Source organism: Daldinia childiae (genome assembly GCF_008694065.1).
Source record: "Daldinia childiae strain JS-1345 chromosome Unknown Scaffold2, whole genome shotgun sequence".
NCBI lineage: Eukaryota > Fungi > Ascomycota > Sordariomycetes > Xylariales > Hypoxylaceae > Daldinia > Daldinia childiae.
This window is the reverse complement of record NW_022984643.1, coordinates 780,545-798,122: the sequence shown is the minus strand read 5'-3', so window position 1 is coordinate 798,122 and position 17,578 is coordinate 780,545. Positions and strand designations below refer to the sequence as shown.

General features: G+C 43.8%; 4 protein-coding genes across 4 annotated transcripts; all 4 read right to left on the bottom strand.

The window, feature by feature from the left end:
• Window positions 1–424: 424 nt before the first annotated feature.
• On the bottom strand, window positions 425–2,800 carry GL218_01132 (Negative regulator of differentiation 1; the record flags this gene model as incomplete). Its single annotated transcript, XM_033577581.1, has 1 exon — window positions 425–2,800. The coding sequence occupies one exon, from the start codon at window positions 2,798–2,800 to the stop codon at window positions 425–427; it is 2,376 nt and encodes a 791-aa protein (XP_033438679.1).
• A 5,978-nt stretch (window positions 2,801–8,778) lies between these two features.
• GL218_01131 (Asparagine-tRNA ligase, cytoplasmic) lies at window positions 8,779–10,606 on the bottom strand (the record flags this gene model as incomplete). Its single annotated transcript, XM_033577580.1, has 2 exons — window positions 8,779–8,905; window positions 8,970–10,606. 2 exons carry the CDS (start codon window positions 10,604–10,606, stop codon window positions 8,779–8,781), a joined length of 1,764 nt encoding a protein of 587 aa, XP_033438680.1.
• Window positions 10,607–11,537: 931 nt separating this feature from the next.
• On the bottom strand, window positions 11,538–13,088 carry GL218_01130 (uncharacterized protein; the record flags this gene model as incomplete). Its single annotated transcript, XM_033577579.1, has 3 exons — window positions 11,538–12,463; window positions 12,623–12,749; window positions 12,951–13,088. 3 exons carry the CDS (start codon window positions 13,086–13,088, stop codon window positions 11,538–11,540), a joined length of 1,191 nt encoding a protein of 396 aa, XP_033438681.1.
• Window positions 13,089–15,503: 2,415 nt separating this feature from the next.
• GL218_01129 (Cell division control protein 42 like protein) lies at window positions 15,504–16,563 on the bottom strand (the record flags this gene model as incomplete). Its single annotated transcript, XM_033577578.1, has 4 exons — window positions 15,504–15,569; window positions 15,623–16,001; window positions 16,156–16,275; window positions 16,544–16,563. The coding sequence occupies 4 exons, from the start codon at window positions 16,561–16,563 to the stop codon at window positions 15,504–15,506; spliced, it is 585 nt and encodes a 194-aa protein (XP_033437776.1).
• Window positions 16,564–17,578: the final 1,015 nt, after the last annotated feature.

Below are 17,578 nucleotides of genomic sequence, written 5' to 3'. Positions count from 1 at the left end.
ATAGCAAGAGATACTGAAATACTACCAATAACCTCTCGACAATCAGGACCTCTGTCGGTCACATCCCTTTCTATTTCCATCTATCCTCATCCCACTCCTAATCAATCACTCAAAATTCTTATTGAACCTGCCTCACATCTCATTTTCAGAGACGAAGCTTTCTCCTCCTAACACATGCCCAACTACCCAAATTAAGGCATTGGACATCATCATATGCTTTCGGGGGCCGCAAAGTCGATTAACAACCTTTTTTTCTTCTCGTAGGGTCGAATGACCGGGAAAGCTCAAGAGGTTTTACAAAGATCATACAGGAAATACTAACAGTAGCCGTTGAAAGCTGAATAAAGAACGCCGAAGAAAATCAACGCAGCGATTACAACATATTATCTTTCCCTGGTAGTCGCCTGTGGAACGGCGTGTCAAATCAGTTAGCAACCTCCTCTTCGACCCAGCCATTCAGACCACCCTGAATAGCGAGGCCAAGGCCGGAGCCCATGCCACCGAAGCTTGCTTGATATTGGTGTCCTCGGCGCTCTCCCTCGCTTGGGCCGCCGATGGCGCTAACAGGACTGTTCCCTCCGTTCTCGAACCCGGGGGCAAAAACAGGCAAGCTGACAGCACGATTGTGCTGCGCTCGAGCGTTAACAGGCGCAAGGAGGCCACCAATTGTCGGCGCACCCGATGCGTTGTTCGCATATCCGTTCGAGATGCTAGCGGACTGTCCATGACCAGAGCCGGAGCCGGACTGGGGAATATCTAGCGATAACTCGTTGGGCGAGGACGCTGCAGTTCCGAACAACGCTGCCTGTTGGGAAGCCAGCATCTGGTGTTGTTGTTGCTGGTGCTGTTGAGCCTGCTGCGACACTTGGTTCAAGTACAAGGTGAGCGGATTGTTGCCATTAGCAAACATGCTGACGTTGTTGGCGGACTGGGGCGAAGTTGGGTTGGTCGGAGAGTTGTTGCTTCCGCTACCAACCGGGGGAGGCGAAGCGACACCTTCTCCACGAGGGGACTGAGCTTGTTGCTGAAGCTGACGGGGCTGATTCCCGCAACGATCTTTTCCAAAATTCACCTTGAACTTCCTGTATTCTTCCTTGCTTCGAACGGCCTCGATAGCCTTGATAGCATTTGCAATGTTCGTAAAGTTGACAAAAGCACAGCTCTTCTCACGTAGCGCGTTGACCAATTCAATCTCACCATACTCAGAGAAATCCTGTCTCAATCTTTCTTCGGTCCAAGTCTCGTCCAAGTTGCCAATATAGACATTGCGAGAGGCACCACCGCTGACGGCCAATGCAATGGCTGGTGGAAGAGCACCAGAGTGCTTTCCCCAACCAATCTTCAGACGACGGTTGTGAATCATCAAACCCTGAAGATTGCTTAGAGCATAGAAAGAAGCAGCCGCAGTCGGATCAATGAAAGTAACGAAGCAGATGTGCTTATCAGGAATGTATCGAATATGATGAAGCAAGCCGCCTCGCACGACGTTGCAAATCTCCTCAATCGTAGTCTCCGGGTGAATGTTGCCCAGATAGATTGTTCGGTTGCCAAGGTTGTTTATGCCACCGGCCGTGGTCGCAACAGCTGCGGCTGCCACCGACTGCTGAGCAAGAGCACTAGAGATAACTTCGCGGTCTTGGCCGGTCAACATGTGAGCATATCCAGGTGCAATACCAAGGTATTGGGCCGCATTCTGCTGCTGCGTCTTTGAAACGTAGGCACATCGGTCCTTACCGTAGTAAACGCGGCGAGGCGATTGCCACTTGGGTTCTTGGGGCAGCTGTTGCACGGCTTTCATAGCATTGGCAATAGACAAGAAGTGGATGAAGGCAATGTTCTTCTCCCTAACAATCTTGATTGTATCGATAGCCCCAAACTTGCCGAGGTCCTCGCGTAACTCTTCGTCGGGAATGTCTTCCGGGAGGTTTCCAAGGTAAACGTTTCGAGAAGCCCCGGACTGTTGAACGGCCAACGCAACAGAGGTGGGTACCTGGGACGGCTTTCCCCAACCAATCTTGATATCCTGTCCCTTGATGCAGAGCTTCTTCAAGATAGCATCGGAGTGGAAATGGGTCGCAGCATTAGCGTCGAGGAAAGAAATAAACGCGCAGTTCTTGTCGGGAAGTAATCGAACGGATTCGATTTGCCCGCTCCTCACATGACCAAGAATCTCCTCGGCAGAAGTATCCGGAGGGATATTGCCGAGATATACAGTCCTGCTAGTACCCGTAACAATGCCGGGACTCAGGGTTGGCGACTGAGGCTGCATTTGACCATTCATGTTGAAAGAACCGTTAGGAGACTGCGGCTGAAAGAACTGAGGAGCACCGTACGTGGAAGGGGACACCATCGACTGGTAAGCCTGAGGAGACAAGCTCTGCTGAACGGGGCTCGCGATGTTGTTATGCTGCTGCTGACCATTATGCTGTTGACTATGCTGAAATGCGGACATGTTCTGGAACTGGGGACTGGCAAAAGCAGCGGGGGTTCCTGGCTGGAACGGGCTACCGAGGAGCAACTGGGACGGAAGAAGAGGAGTAAACTGCATATCGAAACCAGTGCCAGGTGTAGTCATATCGGGGACGTTGTTAGGGGCAGGCGGGTTCAATTGGTTCTGAGTGTTGATCGAAGGAATGTTACCACGACGGGGGTGTCTGTCAGCAAACCCAGAGATATTAGAGGTAAAAGCGCCATGAGAGAAACCGGTATCGCTGTTTGAAGGCTTAGATACATGGCCAAATCGACCTTGGTTACCGGCAGGGCCAGTAGGGACGCCGCCGTTGACTGAGAGGTCCTGCATCCCGAGAAGATGAGGAGGGACAAGGCTGTCCCGCGAGACGTGCGATAGAACCGCCGTTTTGAAAGATTAGACGTGCCCGAAAATAGGCACGAGGGCAGAATGCAGAAATAGGACCCTTAACGTCTCTAGGATCCTAGTATAACACACACAAGCAATATTGGATATTATAGCAGCTATTGGGGCCAAAGAATAAACGGAACAACTTCGAGTTTGTCCAAAACAATAGCTTAGCTGAAAATATAATGGGTATCTCTAATCGAATAAAGAGGCACCACCGAGGAAGATGGATATAGAACAATATGCAACGGTTTCGGTGGTTCTCGCCAAGATGACGCGCAATGATCGAATCGGTCAAGGTGAAAAATATCTCGTAGGAGCGCAGCAATGTAAATATTGACCGGTATTACCTAGAGCTGGCCAGGATGGGAAAGGCAAGGCAAGACAAGACAAGAATAAGTTGCCTAGGCGAATAAGCGTCGGTTTAGCTTATATTGTCCTTTGATCTATGTCGATAGTCCGACTACGTCGAACAAAGACGAGACGAATATTATTCCTCCAAAGCGAGCGAACTGCGACTTGCTGGAAAAGAGCGTCGAGAAGTTACAGCGACGACAAAGCTTTCGTCGTCGAGTCCTTATAAGGGGGGAGGTTCACCGGTAGATTCGCTACGGGCTAGCTGGCGCAGACAGACAGAATTAAATTGTCGAGGGAGCTGTCTCTTGGGCGAGAAAAAAAAAAAGGGGATAGGAATCTTGGCGCGCGGAAGTTTATAAAGAATATTAAGAAAGTATAGCGAATGAGCGTAGGTAAATAAAAGCTGGAAAAAAGATCCAATGGCTCTGGAAAACGAGGAGACGGCAAAGAAGGATTGGATAGGTAAGATACAATAAGGAGGTAGAATAAGGATGAGGAAGAGGAGTAGAGGGTAAGGTAAGGGGGGGGGAAGAGAAAGACTTGAGCTACTCCGTATGAAAGAGAAGAAGAGGACTGGACTAGAGGGAGGAAGGTGAGAAGGAGACGAGCAAAAAAAATGGAGGAAAATAATTGGACGATTTCGGTTGGTGCAGATTGCCAAAATGTCCAAAAATGGGGGGCGCTAAGTTTTAATGAAATAGCCTGCATTCTAACTAAACCTATTTTGAACATCTTCCTTCTACTTGGACATCCACCTTTTTATTTTATTTTTTCTTACCCTTTTTTATTTTTTTATTTTTTTTACCACATGGTACCGGGTTATGTATTTTAGACCCAGTCTAAGGAAGAGGTACTTGAGATACTGTACGAAGTCGAAGCTGTTTCCGTGTACCCCTTAAATGGTCCCTTTAGGTAACTGTCCCCCCTCCCCCCTTCCCCCAGGAACAAGGGGGGCTTTAGCTGACGCTAAATACAACAAGTTAAGATGAAAGGTACCATTTCAATATACAGACGTATGCGACGGTACTCTCACAAGTAATATTCCGCGTCTTTGTCTCTTAAAAAAAAGTCAACCCCATCCCTCACGCGACTTTGCCCGTAGTTTCAGATCAGGGACAGACAGGCTATTTCCGCACGCGTTTTAAGTATTAGTTCGTATGCGTATTTTCATATATGCATATATCTACGGTCAATGGGTGGAATAAGTATTCGACTCGCAGTTAAGAAATTCCAACGGCTGACAGCTATTACATATCTGTCAAAGTTCAGCCTCATTTTCTACGTTTCAACTCAATGACTTTCGTGAGTTTGATGGGATATTCGAACCGCCAAGACTCGGCGACCTATTGACTTGTCCCACGGACCTCTCCCGATGCTTAAAATTACTTCCGGTGACTACATAGAGATAGCAGCATAGGTAAGATTAGAACCGGCTCGTATCCTAATATCTTAATATTCAATGTCTCAAATAATTTAATCGTCAAGGGGTATTCGAATATGTATATATGAGGATTGCAGAGGATTGGGAAGTGCCGTCGTCTACGCACTCCAAGAGCCCCATCGCCAGCGTAGCGGGTTAGACTCGTTCCAATGGACATGGGGTCTACAGGGTCTAGACACGAGTTACAGCTCGTCGAAAACATTATGCAGATGGGATCAGGGGATATAGACCCTGCGATAGTAATGCACGCGAATTTACTAGCTGGGTTATCCATATCCGCGAGAAGAGTTCCGTCTTGCCGTTAGAATAGAAACGAAACGAAACGATAGATTTTAATCAATTCTTTTGATGCATTTGCAAGCCGGCTTCTATTCTAATGAGAGCTTCCATCTATATAATGAGACATGGCTACGGTACGAGAGACGATCAATTACCTATCCATGGTTCAGACAGACCCAGCGGGTCCGAACCAAGAACGGTCATCTCGATTTAGGATCCCCTACGTCTGGAACCGGACAGCCCAAGCCTAAAGCCTAGGCCTAGCCTTATCAATTCCTTTTAGGTCTCGTCTATATCGCAAGTTATCGTTCGTCAATGGTGTCGAGACTAACGTGACCTCAAGACGATACGATACGATACGATACATACTATGTTAATGTATTCTCCGCGCGTTAAGGCGTTAGTTAAGGCGTACTTCAGCTGTGCGCCCATGCGACATGAAACTCTGATATCTCATCGTATCATCGTTGAACCCTTCCTCCCCCCGCATAACCTCCTGCAATGTTTGGAGGCTTCTGACGGCAGAGACGTTGTGCCTTGCATGTCAGCCATGCCATGCTCTCTTATGTATCCCCGGGTATAAGTCGCATCAAAAGTTGCATATGCAGGATTTATGTACGGTAGACAATATAAACGTATTTATATCGACTCCATTCATCCCCTTTTTCTTCTTTTCTTTTTCTTTTTTTCTCTTTCTCTTCAAGTTCAACTTCCTCTTACATACTTGCTGTTACGTATGTAGGTACATCGTTCCGTAAACGAAAACTACCTCATCTGGGCACTCAAAATGTAGCCAAGGAAAACCCCCTATTTCCCAGGAAAAATCCCCGATTGAAAATAAAACCAGACCTTTCACCCTGCCCCACCCGAAGAGGCGGTCCCTGCGGTCCCTGTGGTCACTGCTACGGCGCTACGGCAAGGTACCCGAGGTGCGCAATATATTAGCGCGGAATGCAGTACGACCACACAGAGATACGCTTTTCCTGTAGGCTGTAGGTACAAATTTACATTGAATCTGGATCTTTCCAATTTTATCTATTCTCGTGGGAATTTAACAACGGGAAGACTATGCCTTTGCGTCTGTGTATTTGGAGACCTAAACGCTTTAATATCGTTCATCAGCTACAATACCACAAACACCAAATATATGCTGCTAAAAGTGGCTTGTTCAACATTATTAGGTACATCTATTTATAGAATGTAGAACGTAAGATAACGTGATTCATAAATCAGAGGCCCACACAAGTCAAAGGCCTACAATTTTACACTTATTTAATTAAATCATTTATTATATAATAATAACGTTTAAAATCAATTAAAAATTAATCTAATTTTTATAATTAAAGGTTTTTAATTCGGCTTAATAAATTTACGCGTTATAACCTATATTATTATAGATATTATAGCGTTATTAATTTTATTATTACTTTTTTATAAAACTATTTTTAATAATTATAATATTGCCTTTAACGTTAATACCGTTTTTTTAGGCTAATAACACGTTTCTTTTCTTTTAAATAAAGAATCTTCTTTTTTATAATTATTTATTTTTTATTTGTTAGCGCTTAAAAAATATATAATTTATTTTTTAAAAATTTAAAGTTTCTTTTTTTAATATAATTACTTTATATAATAACTTATATATAGTTTTATTTAATTTATTAATAGCCTTTAAAATCTTAATTAATAAGTTAAATTGATAAATAAAAATTTTATTACGTACAAAAATAGATTATAATATAATTTCGTTAATGTTTTTTAATATTTTAAATATTTAAAATAGGTTAAATAGCCTAAAATTTAAAATAAAAAAATACGCAATTTTAATAATATTAAATTATAAAATAACCTAATTAAAATTTAAAGGAATTAGTTTAATAATTTCGAAACCAGCCTATATATTTTTTTTAATAAAAACGGTATTGTAAACTTGTTAAAAAATTAAGAAAAAATTTTTTTTTTCGATATAAATTAAACCCTATCGCATTAAATCTTTAATAGTTATTTTGTATACGCATTTTAAAACTAAAAAAATATTTATATTTAAAGGTTAAAATTTATAGGATAAATAAGTAGGTATATAAAAAAATACAATATTATTATTGTAGCAATATTTGCAAAATTCTATTAATATATAATTTTTATAACTATTTAATATTAAAAGATGTTTAATATTTTTTATATATTTTTTTATATATTTATTAAAATATATTAATTATTTTAAACCAATTTTATTTATAATTTAGCCGTTTTCGGATAGTTTAATAATTTAATCGGGTAAAAATCTACTATTATAATACTATAAAATAAAATATATTTTGTTTATTATAATAATAAAAAATAGTATAGCCTAATTTTATAAATTAATTAATTAAATAGCCGTAAATTATTCTTTATTCCTAAATATAACCTAATAAAATTTTTAATATTAATTTAAACTTATAACAACTATTTCTATAATAATTATACCTATTATAAACCCGATTTTATTAAAATTATATATATTTTTAAATAAAATATTCTTTTTTTTTATTATATTAATAATTAATTTATATTACACGCAATAAACGTTAAAATTTTTGCAAAAAGTTTTTTAATAATTAATTTGATAATTTAAACGCGTTTTAAGTTTAGGTTGCCGGCGTATAAAGTTTATAGCCCAATTTTTTCCAACAGATTTCCTGTTACGTTTTCGTAATAATATATTAGCTATTTCTTTAACGTAAAAAAGTTTAAAGAGAAAAACTTAAGTATTTAGTTTAAAAATATATTAGATAATAATATTTTTTTTATATTAAATTAATTTTTATCGTAATTCTATTGTATTTACGCGTTATTAACGGCTATATATTTTACCGTATAACGTTTTATATAAAATATTATAAATGCGTATAACGCATTTTATATTAAGATTTTTATTACATTCTATAACGCTAAAAACCAAATTTATCCTGGTTTTTTTAAATAGTTAAAATATTATAAATTAATTAAATAATTAATTATTAAAATTAAAAAATAATAGTTTAAATATTTTTAGGCCTTTAATTTATGTGGGCTTCTGACTTGTAGATTACGTTATTTAAAATAGTTAGTTAGTACTGGGTAAAATAGGTACCCTACTCGGAAATCGTGGAGCAACTCAACTTGTCCTACATACCGCCAGTTGTGCTCATCACAGTGATACGTATAGGTAATTTGTAAACTTGAAGCTTCTTCATTATGCTCGCACTATTTACATCGCTCGTATGCCGAGATTCGCTTTGCCTGCTGATTTACTCTTCCTAACTCAATAATTAAAGGACTGGATACAAATATACGCACAACCCCATCAAATATTCATATCCATCTCGCTTCAATCTACGTACTAAAAACCTGTACAGTCTCATCCGGGATTAGTATCAAGGACAGCCGACCTATTTTCGGCTATGAAGACTACAAAGGAACGGCTTGAACGTCCGGTTATGTAATGGCTTATTACGAGTGGCGTCAAGAATTGGGAGTATGAAAAGATCGTCTCGGTTTTAGAGCTAGTGAATGATCAACTATGGCTTAGTTAGGAGAGTCGGTCACCACATGTCATTCTCACTCGGAGAAATACCAACAAGACTCGAATATTAGCTGTCGCCGACGTGTCCCTTCAAAGGAACGGTCTATTCACGGAATAACGGAATAGCTAATCTCGAAAAGCATCATCTAGTTGCTCATAAGCTTGACCGCTTTCCTCAAGCCCAATCATATCCTGCTTTGGATCCACCAGATCTGTCGTCGCATGCTTCCCGCAAGTCCCAGCGGCAAACCTCGTGCAGAGACCCAGCATCTAAGAAGGAACACTTGTCATTACCGCTCAAGGCTTGCATCGTCCCATAAATCGGGGGTATAGACAAGTCGTACGGACGGTGTGCTGGTTAGCAATCCAAGCCAGGAATCGTTCAAGGCCGAGACCATATCCACCGTGGGGAGAAGTACCGTACCTATGCTAATAGTTAGCTTCAAATCGAGATGATGAATCCTAGGAGGGGGGGAAGGAGAACTCACTTGCGCTGGTCGGTGTACCAGTAGTAGTCTTTGGCGTCGATGCCCTGTTTCTTGTATGCCTCGAGCAGCTCCTCGTATCCTTCCATCCTCATACTGCCGCCAACGATCTCACCGACGCCTGGCATCAAACAATCTACACTCTCGGTTACCCGTAGGTCTGAGGGATCCTTCTTCATGTAGAAGGCCTTGATTTCCACGGGGAAATGTGTCAGGAAGATAGGCCGGTTGATGATGTCTGTCATCCTACGTTCCGCGGCCTCCGCGATATCATCTCCGAAAACGTGGGGGTTGCCCTCCTCGTTCGGGATAGGGGGGTCTTGCGCGTTAAGCCATTCGATGGCGTCGGTATACTTCATGCGCAAGAAAGGTCGAACGGGTTTTTGGAAAGTAGGGTTAAGTTCCTTCAGGTGAGCGGCGATGATCGGGTTGGCAAGGACGATATCGATGACTCGGCAGATGACTTCTTCGAGGTGATCTAGCAGCTCGTCGAAGTTGATATAATCCAATTCGGCTTCGACATGGGTATACTCGGAAAGATGACGGCGCGTCAAACTCTTCTCGGCACGGAATGATTTCTCGATGCAGTAGACATCCCCAAGACTCGGAATGACGGTCTCGAGGTAGAGTTGAGACGACTGAGTCAGATAGGCCATCTCATCGTAGTAGGGTGCGCTGAAGAGAGTCGCACCGCCTTCGACCTGAGTTTGCACCAGGGCGGGGGGTGATACCTTAGTGAGGTGTAGTTCCTCGTAGACCTTGGTGAAAGCGCCCTCCACTGCTGCTCGAATCTTCATGATCGCAGAGGCATTCTCGCCTCGGAGAACTAGATGTCGGTTATCGAGCATCTGGGCATCCCATTGGTTCTGCTGGGACGAGACCTTGTTGGTGATGGCATCCTCGTCGCTTGGCGAAGCGCCCAAAACCTCATAATAGTCCACGTGCAGCTCTCTGTCGTCGGGGGCCGTCTGTCCAGCAAGGACCTTACGCATCTCACCATACAGGGCAAGCGAGGTACCCTGGGCGAAAGTCAGAGCATCGTAGGTCTTGGTGAGGTCACCAGCAGTCAATATGCATTGTAACTGTCCATATCCGTCGACCAAGGTAATGAAAGTAGCCTGCTTTTGTACTCGTAGACGATGGATTCTTCCAAAGACCTTAACTCGTGTGCCCTTCTTATCACCTTCTCCAAGCTCGACGTCTTTGCGGTTAATCTTAATTCTGATAGGTTTAGGTAATGACTCATCCTGCTTGAGCACAATCTTCTTAGCAGCCTCGAGGTTCTGTAGCCTCTGCTTCTTGGTCTCGGCCTCTGCGGCGGCAGCCTGTTGCTGCTTCTGAACCTTCTTCTTGTGGGCGTCGAGGGCTCCTTGAGCTTTCTTGACGGCGCTCTTTGCGGGTTCCTTCCATAAGAGCCTTACGGAAGGATCTTCGTCAGGTCCAACGGGACCAGTTTCGGAGGCTCGAGTCTGGTACTGCGGTGTAGGCTTTTCGAAGTTCTGAATATAAGCGTAAGCTAACGACTTGTAAGGCTTAAACTCGGAGCCATCAGCAGTATCGTCGTCCTTGCCTACGTCGGTATCGACGTAGCACTTTTCGTCGTTCTTGACCCTCTGGGCCAATTCTTGAACGGCAGACATGATTGCGCTATTTTAGACGGCGGTTCCCGTCCAAATCTCGAGTTGTTGTAAGCTGCGAGAGTGCGACTATGTTAGTTTCCTAAATTCTGTTCACAGGTTTGCAGGTTCGAAGGTGGGATGAATGTGAATGCTGAACTGAATTAGTGGATTTATGAAATCGATGGTGGGCTGTGGTGGGATGTGGTGGGGTAATCAAATATTATTTCCTTCTTGACGGCGGGGAAGGTTTAAACTGTCAATCTAGTGTAAGTGCTTAAAAGTGTTGATAAGAAGTAGCACTTGATTTAGTTGGTTCTTTCTCCTATATCTTCAATTACCTAAGGTTATCTAAGGTTATGTACCTTTAGCCGGTATTTATCTACTCTAACTCTTTTTGCCAGAATTTATATTTTAGTTGTTGACTCACGCATTCTCCGATGAATTCTATTGATACCAGTTTCAGAAGATGACCCTGTTGAAATTGAAATCACCTAAGATAAGCCAGCCTCTATGTGTAACATGAAGTATCAGTTTCAAGGGTCTATCATATGCATTTCTTATCTTTCCAAGCCCCAAGATCTACTTCTTACACCATTGCAAATACCCGTATTAGCCATGTACCTAAACATGACTGATTTGATCTGCGATATCGGATATCATCTTAGTATCTAACGACAAACATCAAGGCGGAATAGTCAGGTTTCTTAATATAGAATTCCTAACATCGACACACTGATACGTGATGCCAGTGTCAAGACTCACCTTCATTCAGAGTCGGATAAGAAGGATTGTCTATGAAAATAGTTTCATTAGATATCTAGTCTCTAAGACTACACCATAGAAAACTATCACATTATCCATAGAACTAATCATCCCACCATTTCTAACTCAAGCTCTTCACCAAACACAACTCTAAATCCCGTAGCTATTCCTCATAATACTCCTTCTATATCTATAACTCATCTCTATCGCCGTCCCTCTCTAAACTCGCCCCCGTCTTCCCCATCTCCTTCAACCCCCTCTTAACCATACTACTTAGTATCTCAAAAACAACCTGTGCCGCCGCTAGCGCCGTCTCTTCTCCAACCCCCTGATACGCCGGCGCAACCTCCACCACATCCGCTCCCACAAGATTCAACCCCTCAATTCCCCTTAGTATCCGGATTAGTTCCCGCGTAGTCCACCCTCCCGGCTCCGGCGTTCCCGTCCCCGGTGCAAACGCTGGATCTAACACGTCGATATCAACCGATAAGTAGACCGGGTCCTCCGTTCCCAGCGTCCCCATGATACTCTCTACAATCCCCTTTGTCCCCAGATCATCGACATCATCCGCACTAATACGCACCCAGTTCTGCGCGTCGTCATCTTCGTAGTCTTCTAAGCCGGACAGTCGTGTCCGTAACCCAGCATGCACACTTGCGGACTCCGTTCCATTTGCTATCAGACCCTCTTCCCCGGCCAGGTAAAACATCGAACCGTGTGTAAAGCGTGACTGCTCCGAGGCCCAGTAGCTAGGGTATTTGGCCGGATGCCAGGTATCCAGGTGCGCATCGAAATGGAGCACGCGCAGCGGACCGTGGGCTGCAAACGCCGCCCGCAGCGCCGGTAGGGATAGGCTGTGATCACCGCCCAGTGTGACGAGCTTAGGGCGCGCGTGTAGGGAAGGTGAAGACGGGGCCCGCTCCCCCAGCTCTGTGAACGCAGCTGTCATCTGTTTCACCGCCACCGCATTGTCTACCGGCACTACGGGAATATCCCCGCAGTCCAGAATCCGCGCCCAGCTCGCGTAGGGGTTAATTCCGGCGCGGGGGTTAAAGCCCCGGAAGGACGTCTGTCGTGCCGAGGCGGCGCGGATGGCACGGGGGCCAAAGCGCGCTCCTATTATATTATACACTTAGTGGTACGGTTCAGGGGCGGATGAGAATAGGTAAACTTCGAAAGTAGGAATAAGGGACAGAGGGGAAGAGGACAGCATGACTCCTTATGAAAGAGGTGAATTTGTGATCCCATAGATAAGCGAAGCAGACTCAGACTCACCAGGCCGGTAGCTCACGGCAGTATCAAAAGGAGCACCGATGATGGCGATATCAAAGAGCTCACTCGGCGTCGTTAGGCACTTGTGATATTCTAGGTGAGCGAATGTGGAAATGCCCGAGAACCCCCACTGTACACGATAGATTGTTAATATATGTGATTCGGTAGACTGGTTAAATATGCGATTTGAAAATCATTTCTGTATCTGAGGGTCAAGAGAGGATGACACCCATTTTCTCGACCTATTCAGCCAGAGTCTCTGACTCCTATTCGCTGTATATCGTATATGCCATATGCTATAGTCGAAATAACGAGATGTCTTGTTGCTTACCTCCGCCCCCCATTTCTTTTCTAATTCGTCAAGTTCCTCTTGGGACCATTCTCTAACCTGATGATCATGTCCACCGCAAGCTTGGACAAGTGTTGAGAAGCAACTTAGAGCAAGACAGATAAACTTTTTCGATCTCATTATGTCTTGCTTCGTTTATACGGGATTTATCAACCAAAGAAATATGTAAACGCAATGCAGATGTAGGCCGTAAGAGAACACTCTTAAATCTAAAAGTTGCAAAGGAAAATCTAGTATTATAATCTCTCTAGCATCAATCTTTATCTCTAGATACCGAGACTGAGATAGACATTACTCTATAGATATTTCTACTATCTCACCTTGTGCGATTCCACGCCGGAGCGGAGTAGATAAGCAGCCAGTAGCAGCAGTAGTTTCGGCAGCGGTCCGGAGCGAAGCCAAGATAAAAAGAAGTCTTAGGTATCCGTCCGTATTTTATTGGTCATAGTACTTTTCAATGCAATGCAACCCTAGAACTACTAGAACTACTAGAACTAGTTACTAGAACTGCTAGAACTGCTAGAACCACTATGCGTAAGAATCCCGGCTCCGACGATAGCGTTTCTTTTTGCAACAGCCATGGGCGTTCTGCAACAGGCTCCATACGTAACAGCAAGTCTTTTTCCTTAATGGACACGCATAAACTTGGAGTGCATACATATGGTGTGTAGTAGTAATGTATGCACCTAAGTAGCTTCACCTTGTTAATAGGCGTGCGTACAACCTAGAGGACGAGAAGAAACAGCAGCGTAGGGACCCCACGTTTCATTTTTCGACGGCTGGGTACAACTAGTGAGGTGTCATATGCGGGTTTGAATAACATGGCGTTTACATGGCGTTGTTTATCGTAGACCTCTTAGCCTATGGCGGCATGTCTCATTTCATATTCTGCCTTGCCTTTCTCTGTTCTCGCAAGCCATGTCATCATCATTCCGTTGTCTTGGACAATTAGTTGTTCGTATTAGGAAGCATATGGGGTAATGAGCTGATGATACGTAGATGAGGTTACCTAGAAAAAAAAAAGAAAAAAAGAAAAAAAAACAATCTGTTGGTAGCACTTACAGGATTATACATACATTTAGCCGTCTCATCCTACCCGTAAGACACAAGATCTGTCTGACTTGGAAGCTTGTTACTTACTATGCAGCTAATAGTAAATAGTAAAAATCTATAGGCTTCCATAATATTTATTTTCTTCAGCCCTATTTCTGATACCGCCGAGGTAATTACCTCATCTGGGGATCTAAACTTATAGTGGACGTTCATATACAGAACTACTACTAGTCATGTACCTAATATGCAGGTCTGTTAGGCGGCTGCAGTAGTGTAGGTATACATGAAGACCTGATCTGAGGGCATCAAAATAATTGTGTAGCTACACCGAGACAGACTTTTCTAACGAAGGAAAAAAAAAGAAAAAAGAAAAAAAAAGTCGGAATTATATACTTAAAATAGAAAACAAACTTCAACCCTATACTCGATGCATGTAGCACTTGTAGGGCTATGCGACTTTTACGGGTCTGATTCCGGCTTGTGTTACGAGAATTATACCTCTCAAAATCATAGCCCTCATACGTGGTCCTTCGTCTACATAGTATACTTGACCGAGACATTGAGTATGCCACGTAGGTAGTTTGCTGTACTACGGATTTAGATGGGATATGGGAACATAATTGATAATCGGTAGAAGTCGGGTTATTTTCACCCGTCGTCAATGTTTCCTTCCTCATTTGGGGTCAAATAGACAAACGCAGCAATGCGAACAAAACATGTGAGGTTCGGTAGTCCAAGTTGGGAAGAGAATCAGAAAGGAAGAAAGAGTTACGGGAAGAAACACTTAGAGCTGTCCGGATATAAGACATGCACGTTTAAGGGGGTCATTAAAAGAGTCGCAAGACGGGCATGTTATTGGCAAGATAGACGATCAAATCAATTCAGATGCACTCCGATCGCCAAACAATCCTATCAAAGTCCTGCCTGCGTTCATGAATTCCCCTCCAAACCCTGGCTGCTAGAAAGTAGTAAAAAAGAGAAAACAGAATCGGGGCTAGTATGACTCGAGTTCTTGTCCAGAGGGAAAGTAGTCGGTGCCTTGCCTCTTATGTCGAGGACGAGCCCTTGTCCGCCATTGGTGTATCTGTCTATATTCCGGACCTCAAGAATTTTCTCGACTGTAAAGAGGTTTTCTTCTGCCCCGGATAGGCTAGAACTGGAACCCTGATATGGGCATCCTCTTAGTCTAGCTGTTCCAATGCTACCTCACTTAGGCGGTATGCTTCCGCGCGTAGTTGATTCATTCTGAATCCTATCCACTTGTGCTATCACAAGCGCACATGTCTAAAAAATCGCCTATTACGAGAAATGCAGATGTCGTGGAAAAGGTCCAAAATAGCATATCCTTATGCCTTCCAATGCTTGTTGGAGCTTATTGTTGCTGTTGCTGTTGCTGTTGCTGTTGCTGTTTGTTGTTGCAGCCTGTAGTGATGCTGAAGGAACGAAGGAGGAAATGCCCATGGCTTGTCCAACTGCACGACATTATAGAATTAAGCACTTGTGAGGCTTCTTCTTCGGCGCCGGAGGCTCTAGTGCTGCGACGATGGCCTAGGAATAGTTAGAATTTAGGTTACTCGCCCGAGAGAGAAGCAACAACAAACCTCGTCGAATACATCCTTTAGCTTATACTGAGTGAGAGCGCTACACTCTACGTATTTGACCGCACCGAGTTCCTTGGCCATTCGTTCTCCATCTTCCTTGCGCACTGGCTGCATCTTCTGCTTGGCAAGCTTCTCCCGGACGCTGGGGTCGTCTCTCAAATCTGTCTGGGTGCCAACGATGAGGCAAGGTACGCCAGGGCAGTGGTGATGAACCTCGGGGAACCACTTCTCTCGAACGTTCTCGAAGGAGGCGGGCGACGTGACGCTAAAGCACACTAAGAAGACGTCGGTTTGGGGATACGATAGAGGTCGTAGACGATCATAATCTTCTTGACCGGCGGTATCGAATAATCCAAGAGTGTAAGGCTCATCTCCTATCCTACAAGGGAAGGAAAAGTCAGCCTCGGTCCATGCTGACCTCAAAAAGCCTACTATACAATCCCAATTGACCGTTTGGCCAGTACATTTTGGGCCCGCCAGGGGGTCGCAGTTTGGAATAGGAGCACGACTCGAAATCTCGTATTGGAACTCACATGACCGTGACTGCATAGTTGTCGAAAACCGTGGGTACATATTCCGAGGGAAACTTGTTGGTTGTGTAGCTGATGAGCAAGCAAGTCTTGCCAACGGCACCATCACCAACAACCACACACCTGTAAGTAGAACCGATATATTAGCAATTCGTCATGTTGTCGTGGGGTGTATACATGGTATTAGACAAGCATAAAAGTAAAGACGCGTGGTATAAGTCAGAGAAGCAAGGTGGAATATATGTGCATGAAACATGAAGAGTCGCAAGCCATGGAGATATGTCTATAATGGATTCGCGCCTTTCCACCGTAGGGACGTACTGGAATGAGGATAATGACGAAGAAGGTTAGGAGGATAGAGCAAGAAAGAAAGAAAGTAACATTGACTAACTTGATTGTTGCAACCACCATGTTGACTTGTTAAACTCCTTTGCAGGAGCAGGAACTATATGTTGATGTCCCTGATTAAGAAACTGTCTTATCGCGAGTTGTCTTGAAATGTCGGCAGGTATCGGCCGTTTTTGACTCGCGGGAGAAAAAAAAAAGGCGTCAAGGAAGAAGGCAAAAAAAAAAAAAAAGGAAAGCAGAGGGGTTAGTTTGAGGCTTGGAGGGGACGATGTCTCAAGTCTAAACCTCGATAGGTGTTGGCGGTGAAGGGAAGGACTTAGGAGGCTGGATGCTGAAGACTGGAGACTAGAGACTCGGCGCGAGATGCAATATCACAAAGAGAATTGTAAATGGAAATCGAAAAAAATAATAATCGGCGGATGAGAAAGAATCAAGGACGACGGGACGGAACAGGGTAGGCAGGGAACTGAGCTCAACGAGATTGGTAGACGGTAGACCAGGTCTAATGCAGTGCAAGTGTGTGTATGTATGTGGGAATTTCAAGCTGGGAGAAGCTGGGAAGCTGGGGGTTGGTTTCTTGGTCGGCAGGTGCTGGTGCTCTGGTGATTTTCTATTCCCTGAGACTTTGCCCGGCTTTTGGGGGTGTGCTTTGCCAGGTAAGTCTTGCTTCGGGGGTACGATTGGGGTGCAATTGGGGTGTGAAGCGGCGCGGAATTGCAGGTGGGCTTAGGGGAGTTTTTGATTTGACTTGCACTTTACACTTGCACAGACTCATGTTACATAGAGCTAAGTATTGAGGTAGTCAGGTAGTCAGGTAGTAGATAAAAAAAAAGGGTACGTACCTCCCCTTTTTTATCTTAATTTCTAAAAAGTTGCCCCATATAACTTGACAGGAGGTATGGGGACATGCAGCTAAAGGATCAATTCGTCTAGGGAATCTGCTACGGATCTACATTTATCACTTATCACACCACAGCGAACAACAAGGTAAATTGAGAACTATTCGTTTGTGTATAGCTTCTGATCAATACCCCCCTGCTGTATCATTAATAACAGATGGAAAAAACGTGAATAAAAT